The sequence below is a fragment of the Rhopilema esculentum genome, chromosome 11 (genome assembly GCF_057945365.1).
Source record: "Rhopilema esculentum isolate cy_ngs chromosome 11, ASM5794536v1, whole genome shotgun sequence".
Taxonomy (NCBI): Eukaryota; Metazoa; Cnidaria; class Scyphozoa; order Rhizostomeae; family Rhizostomatidae; genus Rhopilema; species Rhopilema esculentum.
In genome coordinates, this window is record NC_142825.1 from 8,564,885 (window position 1) to 8,582,138 (window position 17,254).

The following is a 17,254-nucleotide window of genomic DNA, read 5'->3' on the forward strand; positions in this document are numbered from 1 at the left end:
AACTTTGCCCTTTTTGATCTGTTTAGCGATATTTTTGTAAGATTAAGAAAAAGGCCTTTAAGACTGTTCAAAATAGCGACCTTTTCTTAAGCACCTTTGTTCACAAGTATATTGATATGCGTGTTTTGCATTGCAGATATCAACGAGTGCTTGCTGGATGTTTGCAAGCCAAACGAGATTTGCTTGAACAAGAAGGGCTCTTATGCCTGTTTCACTCAAACGTGTGAGCCGGGTTTCGAAAACGTAGATGGAAGATGCGTTGGTGAGTCTTAAATAGCAAAGCAATATCGAATTATACAAAATTGTTTTGTACGTTGGAACTTGTGGAATTTTTAAAACACTTACTAAAAAAATTCAATATCGAATAGGTATATAATCTGGTTGTTCATGAATTGTTTTGTATAACATAGATCATAGTGCCTGATTGCGTTATTTTGTTGCAGATATCGATGAATGTAAAAGTAATGATGCCTGCTTACCAGGTCAACGATGCTTTAATAACGAAGGCAGCTATTTTTGTTTTACTCTCCCATGCCAAGCCGGATACAAGCGAGTCAATGGAACATGCCAAGGTCCAGTTACTTATTTTCATTTATTTTTACCATGTCCCCTTATTTGTGTACCATTTTCTCTTAATCTTGGCACTTTACAGTTAGCAAGTCATTTACCGTACCACTCGTATGCAATAACAGTCTCACGCCATCATGCCAATTATCATTTAACAAATTACCTTTCTATAGAAATAACTTTCGCTTCCATACTTTCTTATACGTTTTTCTTCTTTGAAAATCTTCTATCAACTTAGAAAATCTTCTAGTAACTTCAAGTTATTGAACTTTGTAATCTTCTTTCATTAACTTTTTTTTCGCCAGAAATCCTTGCTATTATGCATCTACTAAAACAAAGAAAAAACAGAATCAAATAGCTAGCACCAAATCAGGCAGCTTGATAAATTTCAGGTTATCTTTCTCGTTAATCAAGTATTAGGAAAGAGTCCTTAATTTTGATAGGGAAAGTGCCGACTAAAATCACTCAAAATCTATATTTTGCTGATTCAAAATCGTTGAAAAAGCACGAAATGCTTTTTCAGATCATTTGTTTATGCTTTTCGTTTGATAACATTTCTTTACTTTTAAATATCTATTTTTATCTTCCCTCCTTGTTGTGGCTCCAGAAACCTTAACCGAAGTTTGTTACCAGGGGACTCACCTCTCTCCAACATTTCATGGCAAAATTTTGCTTGCTTTAACGTGTTGTCTTTCCAAGTACATTCTTATACACATATTTCTTTGTGAAGTACGTTTCCTCTTAACCATTCGTGACCTTTTTGATTAATTCAATGAAAAATTCCTAATGTTCTTTTAAACTTAGCTCATTCTAATAATAAATTATATGTAAGCAATACATTTAAATTATTCAAAAAAGGCTCCTTCTAATGCAGCTACTGTTTACAGAAACATAAAAGTGTAATATTTTATGGATTACGATTCATGAAAGCAAGGAGAACATTTCTAGCTACGTTGGCTTTAAATTGTGATAAACTCATATTCTATTTACAGATATTGATGAATGTCAAAACGTACCAAGCCCTTGTCCTGATGGCTCTTACTGTGCCAATCTGATTCCTTCATTTGTCTGTGTTGTCGCACCTTGTAAAAAGGGTTATAGATTTGACAGCAAGAAGGACAAATGCTACGGTGCGTATTGCAGTGACTATGATCGGATGGGCCACGATAAAGCATCCTGGACTTAAACCCACTCAATAAAAATCACAATAAAAAAGCTTCATTAATTCTCTCTGAGAGCGATATAAAACCAACATTTTACATTTCACCCGACTTGCGATTCACACCACATTTATACCTATCTGATTTGTTTCGTTTCTTTTCTGATGAATAATTTTCTTGTCGAGTCATGTAAGCGTTTTTACAATCTTGCCTTACTGGTAATTTCTTATGCAGCCTTGCTACTTTTTTAAATCATCCAGCTTTCAAAACAAAGTATGACTTTGTAGCCGATAACGCACTTAATTACATTTTTATAATTCAACAAATCAGTGACCGCTCTTACGAAGCAGCCTGAACACGGCTATCTCCTGCTGGCGGATTTGCTAAAAATATAACCGAATATAACCGGCTGGCTGATGAAAATTTAACCTTGCTATGCCAAGCACCAATTCATAAGTAGATTCGTGCAGCATCTTTCAAAGTTGATTTGCTCAAAAATCTGATTAACTCTCTGAGAATTCAAAGATAGCATAAAATAGTGGAATCATTGCATGTGCTAACGATATATGATTATAAGACCTCAGAGTTTTCGCTGTTCCATGCCAGTTAACTGTGTCTCCACTCGCCTTTCTGTTTACATTGAAACTCAAGAACCGAAACTATTTTGCTTAAGAATCCCAAACTGTTTTGACTCAGAACTAGGAAAAATGTAAACGCCTATCTGAAACAATTTTGATGATCTCGAGTATCACAAATTTGAGTCTTGTTGTGGGAACATGCTGTCTTATTTTGTCAACAAGCCTTCGGCGCCAGCTTTTGGGGATGGAGTATACTCAAGTTTTATGTGTTTGTCACCACTATTTGTCTGTGAAATTTTATGACATAGCTGTACCGAATGCCTCTTAACTTTAAACATCAAGCGTAAAGTTATACCATGTCTGATAGAGCAGAGCTGAATAATTGAATACACTTAGGAATGAATAAATGAATGAACGAATGAATGAATGAACGAGTGAATGAATGAACAAATAAATGAATGAATGAATGAATGAATAAATAAATAAATAAATAAATGATTGAAAGAATAAATTAATGAATTAATAAATAAATGAATTAATTAATGAATGAATGAATAAATGAATGAATGAGTGAATCGAACGAAAAGTGAATGAAATTTTTACGGAAAGGACTGTGCATATAAGCTAGGAAATCATTAAATTTTTTGAAAGATAATATTTGTTTCATTTATACCCACCAAAGCTGGAAACCCAATTTTCCGTTTGTTTCAACGTCATCTACTAACCCTGAGCCTAAGATGTTACTTGGTAATCTTCTAAATTTAATGATATTTTCACCTAATTAGTAGCATTGGCCAGCTAGCGTAGGCACATGCATAACTAGCGTACTTAGTTGATAACCAAAAACTTGATATCTTGACGAAGGGTTGCTTTATCGTGGTTCCACTGATTTGCATATATTGTATAGTCACTATATCCTTTGATTTTAATGCTAAAAGGTATCTTTTTTTAATTATTGTAGATTTATCCTTGAAATTGAATTAGTTCGAATACAACTCCAGCAAGATAAATACTCAAACTTGTTTGTTTTATTTTAAAGCAGGATTGAATAATTATTGTAGTCGTGATATTAAATCTGAAACGGACGCAACTAGACGCACTAAAAGGTGAACAAGCCACTTTACCGACACAAGAACGTGTGAGCAAATAAATATGCTCATTGAGATTAAGTAGCTCATAAATGATATAAATTCGAACAAAAAGAAAATAATAAAATCCCAAACAGTAGAATGTTAAGTGAGATACCTAAATTCATAGTTGTTTAGTCATATAATCTGGTAAATAACAAATTAAACTGAAAGTTCTTCAAATACATCAGCTCTTGGCTCATGATACTTGGTTTTCAGCCCACTATTTCAAGATGAGGCGGGTGAACCTCGGGTGAAAACCTTAATCTTCACTATTTCTGGACCATACTGAGTTTTCAATCCAATAACTTAACCTACCTTGGTCACAGGAGGCTATGATTAGCGTAGCCAAGTTGTGATGGTTGATATAAGTTGAAGCCAATACTGAGGAACAAAATCCAAAATACTTTGAATAGAAAAAATGTTGTAAGGCTGGAGCAATTCACTGGCTGTGTGTAAAGTAATTTTGAAGAAATTATCGCACCTTTCAGAGCCCCAACCTTACGCCCAACCTTTATGACCCATTTTTGCCTATGTTTATGGTACTTCTTATTTGTATTGTTTTAACAGATTCAAAAGTGCTGTTCCAGTCACTGAGAAAAACACATCCTCTTCACCTATTTAAGATATTACTTGTAATCAAGAATGGTACAAGGCCTTGTTGGTGCCTACAAATACAGGTTATCGACGATGTCCCATCTGTAAATTAACTGCTGTGATATGATAATCTTGCATAGTACTATATAGGATAATCGATCAAAATGGATACTAGTTTATGGGACCGGTTTATGGAAGTGAACTCTTATACCCTGTATTTAATAAGGATTTATATCCTTTCAATCAACCTGCGATCTGAAATTCTAATTTTGATTGCCATTCTCATTTATGCGTATGGTTTACGTTATAATAAGAAGTGAAGTCAAACTATGTTACATAGTCACTGCATGTAATGTACTCTATGCGATTCCTTACCCAACCAACCTACATCAGGGGTTAATATCTAATGTGGCAATAATTTTTTGTTTTGCAGATATCGACGAGTGTGCAGGAAATAAAAACAAATGCAACACTGTCTTCGAAAATTGCGTGAATACGTTAGGGGATTATTTTTGCGAACGAAAGTTGTGCCGAATCGGTTACCAGATGAGTGACAAGGGGATATGTGAAGGTCAGTGCAATATTCTGTTTATTCTAAAGATATTTTCTGTAAGTGACAGTTGAAGGGTTTGTACGTTACTTGATTACGGAAAGCTCGAAATCACTACTAGATTTTGTCTTACATCCAAAACGTGTCTGCAAGAGAAAACTCGCCCAATTGTTGTCAAGAATGGTAGATAGTAATTCAAGATGGTTTAAGAAATTAGTTCGCAAATTATTCAAAAGGAACACACGGAAGAGTCTTCCCGTGTCCTTTCTATTCTTGCTAGAGCAGCAGTCCTTCTATTCTTGCTTCTTTTTATGGTCTCATCTAAGCTTTAATACGGTCGGAGTGTGTTTGCAAACTTCTTTTCATCATACAATCCATGTATCGTAACTCAATCTCTAGCTTCTAGAAATGCCTTTGATGTGGATGTTCTCCGCAACTAACTATGTATCTCCTTTGCCATTATTCAACAGTAAACCTGTCTTGGATTTTATGAAATTGAATTCACATAAAACACAATTTCTGACCAAGCACTTAAAAACCAATGTTTTCACATGGTCAGCATACACACCAGGCTTTTTAACACAGCAATGCAATGTACCAAAGCTGGAGGAAAACCTGTCGTTCTGTTTGCTGTTATTAACAGCAGCTCTGAATAAGCCTTTGCTCTGAAAATAGTTGAATGATAAACCACCTTGCTAAAGCAAACTTTATATAAAATGGGTAAAAACCTATATGAAGATAAAGTTTAGGAACAAAGCAAAACGGCGACGTGAATCCAATGTAATAAGATAATTTTTTTAACAAAAATTAAAAAGTGCGTACTTATATTCGATTCTCGTCGCTGTTTTGCTTTGTTGCTGAACTTTATCCTCATATTCATATTCATTGCTAGATTCATAGAATCTGGCAGACAGCCTATCCTGCGGTTCTTCCTTCCCACACATCACAAACCTATTATCTGAATTGATGTTTGCTTTGTTGGTAAATGTTGCCTTTTTGCTACTCAATCTGACATTATGAATCAATCTTGGTACACCTTTCTTCTCTAGATATTAACGAGTGCTCCAATGCTTCGTCACCCTGTAAACCAGACCAGGATTGTGTCAATCTTGAAGGTTCATACAAGTGTGAAGAGCTTGCTATTATCACCAAAGCACTAACAACAGCGACACCTATCAAGCCAACTACTCATATGCCAAATTTGAAAACAGATAATTCATTGCCAAAAACTGCGCATGTTTCAAAGATTACAACCAAAATCTCTCAGGTAAATGCTGATTTGGTGGTCTCGACATCTCCTCCTGAATCGCAGAAGACGGACAAGGTTGTCAATGATAGAACAGCCATAATACGTACAGATGCAATGAAGCAAGTCGCAACCACTACTGCAAGAACAACTTCGATCAATAATGAAATTTACGAGAATGGAAAGTCGACAACAACTAAAGAGACGGCATATTTGGCGAAAACGGAAGTGCCATTTGAGCCTCAGACTGAAGAGCCAAATACATTTGAAGGAATTTTCAACGTCAATACGGTAGCCTCAACTGTGGAAAATACAAACCAACCAATAGTTAAAACTGCGAATAGAGTAGAAATACCATCTTCTTCAAGCGTGAAAGATTTTAAAGGGCCAACTTTTGAACCACATTTGACAACTAAAGAGTCTTCAAATATTATTTTCTCTACATCGAAGCATTCCACTAATGCTAAAATCTCGTCAACGCATAATCCATCGACTACCAAAAGAGCATCCTCAACAACTGAGTTTCCAACTGCTGTTCCACTAGTTACTGATGAATACGAATATGAAACTTCGTGGTGGATATTTGATAGATTTAAAACTCCAAATATACCCTCAACAACTGCCAAATCTAGTTCCAGTAATTTGCGGTTAACAAAGCCCTCTTCACCAACAACCAGAAATAAGAACCTTCTTACTAAAGAAAATGCACATGTAAAAAAAGATACTTCAGGTGAAAACTCACCAGCTCCAACGCGGCAAACATTACTAACAGATGCTAAAGCTTTACTTAGTAAAACACCGTCAACTGAACCTAAAGCAGTCACAGAGAAACCAGTCAAAACAAATCCTCCTGCTACACAAAGCACTGCATCGCCCAAAGAACCCGCGGAAGTGACAGAGAAACCAGTAAAAACAGATGCTCCTGCTGCCCCAAGCACTGCATCGCCCAAAGAACCCGAAGTAGTCACAGCGGAACCAGTCGAAACAGATGCTCCTGCTCCACCAAGCACTGCATTGATTACTGAACCGGCAGTGGCCACAGAGAAACCAGTCAAAACAGATGCTCCTGCTCCACCGAGCACTGCATCGCCCAAAGAACCCGAAGTAGTTACAGAGGCACGAGTCAAAACAGATGCTCCTGCTCCACCAAGCACTGCATTGATTACTGAACCGACAGTGGCCACAAAAAAACCAGCCAAAACAGATGCACCCGCTGAACCAAGCACTGCATCGCCCAAAGAACCCGAAGTAGTCACAGAGGAGCCAGTAAAAACAGATGCTCCCGCTGAACCAAGCACTGTATCGCCAACTGAACCCAAAGAAGTCACAGAGGAACCAGTAAAAACAGATGCTCCCGCTGCACCAAGCACTGCATCGCCCAAAGAACCCGCGGTAGTGACAGAGGAACCAGTAAAAACAGATGCTCCTGCTGCACCAAGCACAGTATCGCCCAAAGAACCCGCGGTAGTGACAGAGGAACCAGTAAAAACAGATGCTCCTGCTGAACCAAGCACTGCATCGCCCAAAGAACCCAAAGTAGTCACAGCGGAACCAGTCGAAACAGATGCTCCTGCTCCACCAAGCACTGCATTGATTACTGAACCGGCAGCGGCCACAGAGAAACCAGTCAAAACAGATGCTCCCGCTGAACCAAGCACTGCATCACCCAAAGAACCCGAAATAGTTACAAAGGCACCAATAAAAACAGATGCTCCTGCTCCACCAAGCACTGCATTGATTACTGAACCGGCAGCGGCCACAGAGAAACCAGTCAAAACAGATGCTCCTGCTCCACCAAGCACTGCATCGCCCAAAGAACCTGAAGTAGTTTCAGAGGCACCAGTCAAAACAGATGCTCCTGCTCCACCAAGCACTGCATTGATTACTGAACCAGCAGTGGCTACAGAAAAACCAGCCAAAACAGATGCTCCTGCTCCACCAAGCACTGCATCGCCCGAAGAACCCGAAGTAGTCACAGAGGCACCAGTCAAAACAGATGCTCCTGCTCCACCAAGCACTGCATTGATTACTGAACCGGCAGTGGCTACAGAAAAACCAGCCAAAACAGATGCTCCTGCTCCACCAAGCACTGCATCGCCCAAAGAACCCGAAGTAGTCACAGCGGAACCAGTCGAAACAGATGCTCCCGCTGAACCAAGCACTGCATCACCCAAAGAACCCGAAGTAGTCACAGAGGCACCAGTCAAAACAGATGCTCCTGCTCCACCAAGCACTGCATTGATTACTGAACCGGAAGTAGTCAAAAAAGAACCTGTAAAAACAGATGCTCCAGCTCCACCAAGCACTGCATCGCCCAAAGAACCCGAAGTAGTCACAAAGGAGCCAGTAAAAACAGATGCTCCTGTTCCTCAAAGCACCGCAGCAGCAACCGAACCTGCTGTAGTCACAAATGCGCCAGTTAAAACAAATGCGCCTGGTCCTTCAAGCACTGCACCACCGACTAAAGCTCCAGTGATCACAAAGACCCCCAGCAATACAGATGCGCCTAATCCATCATCGGTGCAAAGCTCGTCAGCACCAACCAAACCGTCAGTGGATACAGATGCGCCTGTGAAAACAGACACTTTTGTAGCACCCACTGTAGCAACAACCAAACCTCCAACGGTTGTCACTGGGGAAGAAACTGAAGTAGTTTGCCCCTTTGGATATAAAGCAAAATTGAAAGGGGTGTGCGAAGGTAGGCATCATTGTTGGACCGATGTTGTGTTTACAATTTTATCTCTTGAAATGTTCACATTTATTTCTTAGTGACAAAGAATGTAATTCTTTTGAAGAACGTGATAAGTAAAATCCAAGTGACAGTTAACAGAAGTTTTTTTGGTCCTTTTATTGTTTGGCTGACACTTTTCAGCATAAAACAGGCAAGTGGTAATCCTAGATTTTCCCCCTTAAAACTGCTTTTCATATTCCCAGTATATCTTAAATCTAGATTTGAAGGCCGACAACCTTTTTTGCATTTTTTGCGTATTCGTTTGTTTTTCAACATGGTCCTTCATGAGATCAAATAACTGCCCCAGACTAATAAGGTAGTTTTCAAAGAACTTTGGTTAATTGCCACCAGACCACCAGAGGTGTGCAATTTTGTTTCAATTATCAAATTCACCTTTAAATAGAATTGTGCTAAAGTTGACAATATAGTTTATCGGCTGGTCGTTTTGATGGATATAATTACATGTATCAAGTTCACTGTCTGTAGTATTGTCTGCAAAACTCTTTGTATTGGATGCGAGTTATGTATAATAGTTAGTTATGTATAACATATGAGGGACCTGTCTCATTGAGCCTAAACATGCGAGACAGATCGTTCTATCGAACGACATTCAATCGCATTCAGCCGAATTTGATTGCGATAATTCGCCTAGATCATTTGCTGAGATAGGTGCAATCCTTGTAAAAAGGGTAGGAAAAACTAACACCAATTTTAGAAATGTAACGAAGTTGAAAATTGCCTAAGTTGAAAATTTGCGACGCTCTCTACCATTGAAACAACATCGCCAAATTTTTTAACAATTGCCAGAGCAAACTTGACTGGCATCGGTTTTATAAAGGGAGACGAGATTTTAGCGATAGCGTTGATAACTTGGAGTGCTGGTCAGAACCTGGCGTCGTAAGTTGATTGCATCACCTCCAACTAGTCAAAGCTTTACTTTATCTCATTATCTTAGCGTTACAGCCAAGATTTATAGGAAGTTTTCATTGTTACCGATACACAGTGTGTTACTATTATCCAATGATCATTTTCTTGTAGATATTGATGAATGTAATGAACGGAGCCACTCATGTCATGAAGACCAAATTTGTGTCAATATCAGAGGAGGACATCGTTGTGCTTGTCGTCGAGGCTTTAGGATGAGAGACGGCGATAGAAAATGTGTTGGTAAGAAAGAAAACTCGTTCAATGTTTTGCCTATGTTACTTATTAGTTCAAAGTTAAAAAATGCCATGCTTGTAGTATTTTACTGTATATGGGACTCTTGCAAATTTCCTTATTTTGTTTTCAACCTCCAATGCTCGGTTGGTAACTGAGCTTTAGAAAAAAAAGTAAATTCAGTCGGTAATATTGTTGCTCTCAACTGAAATTGACTTTTTTCACTGGATTATCCTTGATGCTGATTTCTAGAAGGCAAGATGATAGATAAACAGATTTATTTGTATCTCTATTCAACTGATACTTTCACTATTATGAGACATCTTGTATATCAAATGATGCTTGTATATGAAATTTAAACATAGAAAATTCAACTTTCAGATGTCGATGAATGTCGAATGAGTCTTCAACTTTGTCAGCAAGATTGTGTCAATACTGTTGGGTCATACAATTGTAAATGCAGAGCAGGCTATGTCCTAAGGAAGGACCAGAGAACATGCATTGGTATTTAATTTCATTATCATCTTTTTCTTCTTCTTCCTCTTCTTCTGCTTCTTCCTTAGTTCCAGCTGGGGTCGGCCATTCTTGCACGTCGCCGCCAATAAGATCTATCTAGAGCTATCCGAATGTTTTTCTTTCTCATATCGTCTTCAACCAGATCTCTCTACCTCAATCTTTGTTTCCTGGTGTTATTTTGAATTAACATTTTTCTGTTGAATGGAATTCGGTATAATTTCTGCGTTCAAATATTTGTGCTAAAACAGCCTTGGTTTTTTTGATAGGGGAATTTTAAACCCTGCCAGGTGGAGTAAAGACTGTACAAAGAAATGTTTTGATACGTCTGAAGGTTTGGAAAAAATTTAGCAAAATATTGATGTGTCGGACGGAATAGATAGCATTATAACTGTTGGCAAAAATCACGGTGATAATTTTTTTACTAAAATGCTTGACTTAAAAGCTTCGACTAATAAGATAATCAAATCATAAGATACATGCAACGTTTTTAACGTTTTTTGAAAACGGGAAGTTTTGAATGCTTAACTATAATCAAACCTGAAGTTCTTAGATTTTATCTGTTGAACTGAACTGCTGGACGGACAAAATGCAAATTTTCAAACAATACCCTTAAAATTGTTAGTTACTTCTTCATGGTAAAGCTAGTGGAAAACTTCAATACGTTTTCGAGACAAACTAAATAGCAAGCGTACGTAGCATTGATTCATTTGAGTTGAAGAAAAGGATAAAATTCAACATTTCTTAATCGAACGCCTAGTAAAGTAGAAGAAAAGATCCATTTGTTCATAAATAGACCCCACGTAGTAATTGGCATAATTCTAAATATAAAAGAGAATTCCGTCCAACAGAAACGTCAAATGCAACGTTTCTGAATCGATTGTCTATACAAAATAGAGAAAAAGGTCCAACTGTTTGACGGAATGACCATTTTTGAAATAAAGGTAAAAGGCCTATCGTTAGCAGCACACAATTTCAAGCACACCTTTTTCATGCTAGGTATTGTTATTGATAACTGAGCAACAATTTTTTTCGTAATGGTTGATTATTACTGTTCGAAAGTCTGTTGGATGGAAAGCCAACAAATTGTTCATGAAGTCAGTAGATGGCTCCTACTTTATAATACCAAAATACTCGAACTTTGTACAGAAGACATTAGCTTTGGCTAATAAATATACAGGACCCTTGAAAATATCATTCAACGTTCTGAGATTGTGACCTTTCTAAAATTATGCCGTTTCCGTCCAACAGACTTTTTAAAAAAATACTTGGTATTTTAAAATCTGAAAATACACAGAAAGATAATTTTCATGCTGTGGCACTGGCATTTTTATAAAGTTTCATCTTTGTGCCTTTCAAATTTTGCCAATTTTTTATTGATGAATTAATTTTCTTCTGAGGCTTAAATGTTACCCTAATTCAAAACAACACCTACAGATCTTCGACCTTCCACCGGTAGTTCTCATGCTTCCTACACTGGTTGATCCTCATCTCTTCTCATCATATGACCTAACCATCTCAACCTTGATTCCATAACCTTCTCCACAGTACTAGCCACTTTAGCTTCAGTTATGATATTCTCATTTCATGAAGTTCTGATATTCTCATTATTAAATTTCATGAAATAATACAATTTGCTATGAAAACATCTAATCGATCTTTTATCGAACGTACTAATAAATAGGTTCAATGGTTAAGAAAATATTTCTGTTTTGTTTCAGCTGATAAACAGACATCACAGTCAAATATGATTGGTCGTAGAGCTAAAGTGCTATATGCCAAACCAATCAGATGCTTTAACTTCATGGGCTCTACAATGTGCTTTTGTCCGCAGACATTTAAATGGAACAGATATGGTATGAGGTGTGAAAAAACTATTGTCCTCCATAATTCTGTAAAAGAGCGTTTCTTACTACCCAATCCAAACAGGTGTTTTATGTTCCACAACACAAAGTTCTGTCGTTGCCCAAGTGACTACAAGTGGGACATGGCTAGAAGGCATTGCCGATGGTCACGTAAGTTGGTTCTTTTCTTATATGACTTTGTAGCCATGGGTCATTCACATGAAACGATGTCTCACTTGTGAATATTTTTTATAAGAAATTTGTAAGTCATTCAGGAAAATTTCCTTTCGTTTAACTGCGTTTGTAAACAGATTTAATTTGACATCATACTCTTTAGATTTAAGTTTTCTTTAAAAAATGTTTTAAATCATTTTGAATCTTTTTCTGGTTACCGATTTTTGAACGATCTCGATCTTCCGATCCTGTTTCTATTTTCAAAGGAAACTTGATTAATATTGCCATTGTACCTACAATCTGTGGTAGAGCTGACAGCACCTTAACACATGTTTGGTGTCATTAATATAGTCTATCCCCTCCCCCCTCCCAGCGTATGTACTCTAATAGCAGAGATATTAACATTCTAATAGGAAGAGGGAAAGAAGAATTTCAACACATTCTTTCCGAGACCTTAGATATGATCGTTATATTCTGTTTAAGAATATATTTGTCGATTAGATACTATAATTTTATTTAGATCGCGTCAATGAAGTACTAACTTTTTAGGGTGAATTGCCTTTGGTTGTTATTGCAGCTTACATGAATGCTGACAATGAAGTTGGCCTGCAACAAGGTGGTATCAATGTGAAGGAGTCTGACGTCATTCAAGCTGTCAAATCATCACAGATAACAGCAGCCGTACCAACCACTGTTGCTGTGACAACCAAACAACTCGTGGTAAGAACAACTGAAGAGCCGTGCCCTGAATTCTTCGCAAGGGCATGTACACATAAATGTATGACTATGAACAAAATGTATTTATGTTCATGTCCTGCTGGCTATCAAAAAAAATATCATGGGCATTGTAGTGGTAAGTCATTTCAGTTTAATATTAAAGTATCCATATGTTCTCGAAAAGTTTTTATGACGTCGTTAAATAGAAAAGTGTCTCTAGAAGATAACAAAATTTATTCACTTTGTAATGGTTCAATGGTCATCTTATTCGATATGTATGAAGAGTGAATATAAACTTAAAGTCATTCAGCCTGTAATTTTGGTAGTAATTTCGCTACCAAATCCAGTGGTGTGGTGCTATCAAATAACAGTGGGGGGCTCTTGTACAATAGATTGCGTAAAACAATAGAAAATGTAGAAATTCTCCAATTTTTGTCATCAACAAGGGGGCTGAGCCCCCCTTAAGCCTCCCTTGAGCCCCCTTGAGCCCCCCTTCAGCCTCCCTTCAGCCTCCCTTCAGCCTCCCTTGAGCCCCCTAGCTTTACACCCATGACCAAACCCAATTGTATGTTCAAAAGCTGTTGCCAGCTCTAATTCTTCCCTGTGAGATGTCTCATTCGCTTTGAATTTAAAAAACAACGAAGCAAAAATTGCAAACAATATCTAATAAGAAGAAAGATAGTTAAGTCGATGGTTTTGATCAACTACGTGCCTTTTTCGACATTAGAGGCAAGGATATAAAAGTTTATAATTGATTGCATAACAGGATTAATGAATGTATACTTACATATTATGATTCTGTAATTATCGACTGCGCACAAGGGAACAATTGGAATTTGATTCATATTAATTTCATGTTCAGTAGTCACGAATGTTGTCGCATCATACCATGGTAAGATTAGTTTCTATGTACCCGTCTGTCTACATACTTAAGCAAAAGTATTTCAGACATGGAAAGTGATATGGAAGTAAAAAGAATTTAAGTTAAAACTCAAGACAAGGGAACAAGAATGAAAATGTTTCAGTTCTTAAGCACGGAAACGTTTCTGTGTAAAATTTGCATTTAGGTGTGAGGATGGCTCAGTGGTTAGGGTCGCTGGCTACAGATCTAAGGGTCTGTGGTTCGAGCCCCTGAAATGATGAAACTTTCACAGTGAGAAGAGTGAGGCGAATCGCCAGCTCTCTGTAATTCCAGGTGTAGGAATCACGAGGTGTAATCACATTGAGTGGAAGAGCCAGGACATTGCTCGATAAAAATAGTTTCTCATTGGCCTAAAACTACCTTCGGAAGCTAGACAGCAAAGTACATTCCTTTCAATGTTTCTCATCGCCATAATAATTGTTATGATTATTCTCGGTCTAAGCAGATCGATGTTTTGGAATTAGCAATATTAAGATATTTAGATTTTTAGTGGAAAGTGGTCTTAAATAGAGTTAGATCTTAGCACGTTTAACCAAGAGGCGCAATGGAGTAAATTTATCAAGGATTCAAAGGTAAAGCCCTCAACCAAATGACTTTTAGAAAGAAAACTTGTTGCCTATTGTTCATATGTTAATGTGACCTTGTTCCTTTATTGCTATAGATATAAACGAGTGCACTGCCGGTCAGAATGGATGCACCAAGCAGCAATACTGCTTCAATACACTAGGATCTTACCGATGCGTTGACCTGAGCTGCCCAGAAGGCTTCCTACATTATGGCAAAAGGTTCGTTGTCGTCACTTTGGTCTTGTTTGCTTTGTTCGTATAAAATGGAACAACCTAGAAAAATACTGCAGGCTTAAATCCGTTTGAAACAAATTCCCTTATACTTTTTTGCTTAATTTCATAGCCTTTTTATGCAAGGAGACTCAAAAACAACTAAATGAAAGGACAGCCTTGCCTGTCCAATGATGTTGGAATGATACATCACCATGCATTTTGCCACACTCTGGATTTGTGAGCAAATGCTGACCAATTACCGAATCAAATATTATTTGGGTTTTTGTAAATTCGCCGCGGCAGTTCTCTTTTGGAATTCTTTTTGCCTGATGCTCGTAGGAGTACGCTGTAATAGCCATTTTCATTTCCTCATGTACTGCACAACTCAAGCTGATGTTGACCATTCAAGATCACTTCAAGTCAACAGCTATTTTCCAGCTCTTGGAGAGCTCCCCTAGAAAACATTGGCCTGGTTTTTTAACATACCCTTTTTCTCTCACCTTGGACCAGTTGGCCAGTTCATCGAAGCTTGATTTGATATGTTGCTTGACTGCTTCAATGCTGTAGCTAGTTTAATCAGACGTAATTTGTCAAAAAGAAAATTTTGTAATTTCTGAACCAAGAAATGTTTTAGCTGCCATTTTTATTTTAGAGTATACGAGTCCATGTGATCGTTTTTCACGTTTTCATAGTTCGGTGACGAAAATTTTTGAGAAAATATATGAGGTAACAAGGCTGTATCTTTTGACACAATGATGTTACCGTTTCTTTGTAAAATTCCGCTGTGAATATTTATGTCAATATTCACGTATCAGTTCTTCTCTTTTGTATCTTAGAATGTGCAGAAAACCCTGCACTAAGCGACCAACAGGACCTCGGGACATTTGCACGGACAGATTCATTAACTTCCGACAGTTTGCTGTTCCAAAAGGGACAAAACAAGGAAGTCGACTAGCAACATTGAGATCGTCGCATTATTATAGCTTCTTTGGTAAATCACAGTTTTACTTCAGAGATGGCCAGTCTTACTTCACCCTTCGTAATTTTGGCGCTGCATGCTCCCTTAACACCAAGAGGGATCTTATTTATCCAGGAGACTACAGTGTCGAGATAGTTGGTGATGTAATAAACAACAAAGGACAACTGCTATGTAGAACAACATTTAAGATTCTTGTCAATGTCGGAAACTATGCGTTTTAGATGAATTTGAATGTGAGTAGGCGCCGTAACCACGGCACTGAAGGCCTAGGAAAGAACACGTAAAATGAGATTGAATTTCTTGGTGACAGGTTTTAAATGCTGAAATTTGAAGAGCAAGTAGTTGTCTGTAGCTTAAGAATATTGTCGCGCCTGTCCGTTGAATAGGCGTGTGGCACAGATGGAATCTAGTGTACACGCCCATGATATCCGATGACCATGTTATGAAACAGCTATCGTTTCCATTTCTTCTGCTTTAAAGTTTTCTCTAATACCAACTTATATGTAACTACAACAAAAATATATCAGCTGTCGAATTATTCAAAGCAGTGATACCCTTTTCAGCTTTTTGATAATTCTTGGTTTCATCTCAGATTCTCAGTCCATCGTCGATTCCACAGTTTCTAGATTTTAGAACCGATTAGATTTGGTCAAGGGTACCCGCCTGAGATAAACCTTATACTCAATAAAAGAAGGTTTTCATTTTTATAGAATTATAAACTCACATTCCAAAGTTTTCTAACGCAAGATGAATCGATGATTTTTCAAAGAAGTAGTTTTCCGTTTGTTCAATCTTTTCAAGCCTGGGCATTCGAAGCAAGTTGAGGTTGAGGTAGAAACAGAAGTGTTCTCTACAGTCTGTGCCCTGAACAAAGTGTAGCTTTTTCAGTATATATGACGGAGTATTAGTCCCTAATGCAAAAAGTAGGGTCAAACGGTTAAACTGTATTATAGAGCAATTAGAAATTTTTTAATACACCAGGAACAATTTTGCATTTTATGCTGGTTTTCTAACCTTAGATTCATTTTAATTTCATGTAAATTAAAACTGCTAATGTAGCTCAGTCTATATAACGTGTCAGGAGGTTCGAATTGTAACGAAGATATTTTATACCTAATACTCTACCTATATATAGATATATAAATATATGAATATAGAAATATAGTTAATCCTTAGTCACAACGATTGAACGTTCTCTCTTTCTTTATTTATTTGGGTATCTTAATTAGAAAATTTTCTTGATTTATCTAGAATTTTTACTGATAACTTTGTAATAGACAAGGGTAACAATTGGAAAATAAAAACTTCATCGCCCTCGCTGTTTTTCTATGATTCATTTGATTTGGTTTTCAAAACTTATCCATTTGAGACAAGTCTTCCAGCAGAAAACCATTTTTTGTTCTTCTCTGTTCAAAGTACTTGATCTTTAACTTTAATATTTCATTGATCCTTGCAAATTCTAAACATGTCAATTATGCTAGAAACTTCACGTAGACAATCTAATTGAGCTATTCGTTGACGAGTCTAGTGTTTGTTCACGTGTTCCACCCTTTTCGATCATCAGTTTATTGTTCGTTTGCGAGTATTAAACGAGAAACAGTATCAACCATTG

General features: G+C 37.3%; 1 protein-coding gene across 3 annotated transcripts in view; it reads left to right on the forward strand.

Moving 5' to 3' along the window:
- Positions 1-16,956, forward strand: part of LOC135693254 (uncharacterized) — a 58,595-nt gene extending 41,639 nt beyond the window's left edge. Inside the window, exons 24-35 of one of the 3 annotated variants that reach the window (XM_089111150.1) lie at positions 137-262; positions 444-572; positions 1,560-1,697; positions 4,463-4,600; positions 5,629-7,383; positions 7,456-8,523; positions 9,595-9,723; positions 10,096-10,218; positions 11,949-12,242; positions 12,823-13,098; positions 14,546-14,669; positions 15,500-16,956. In XM_089111150.1, coding sequence (XP_088967276.1) covers positions 137-262; positions 444-572; positions 1,560-1,697; positions 4,463-4,600; positions 5,629-7,383; positions 7,456-8,523; positions 9,595-9,723; positions 10,096-10,218; positions 11,949-12,242; positions 12,823-13,098; positions 14,546-14,669; positions 15,500-15,863 — 4,664 coding nt within the window. In that variant the 3' untranslated portion in view covers positions 15,864-16,956. Of the gene's footprint in view, positions 1-136; positions 263-443; positions 573-1,559; positions 1,698-4,462; positions 4,601-5,628; positions 8,524-9,594; positions 9,724-10,095; positions 10,219-11,948; positions 12,243-12,822; positions 13,099-14,545; positions 14,670-15,499 lie in introns of all 3 variants that reach the window. The other 2 variants (XM_065211680.2, XM_065211681.2) reach the window with 2 other exon arrangements.
- The last annotated feature ends 298 nt before the right edge of the window (positions 16,957-17,254 follow it).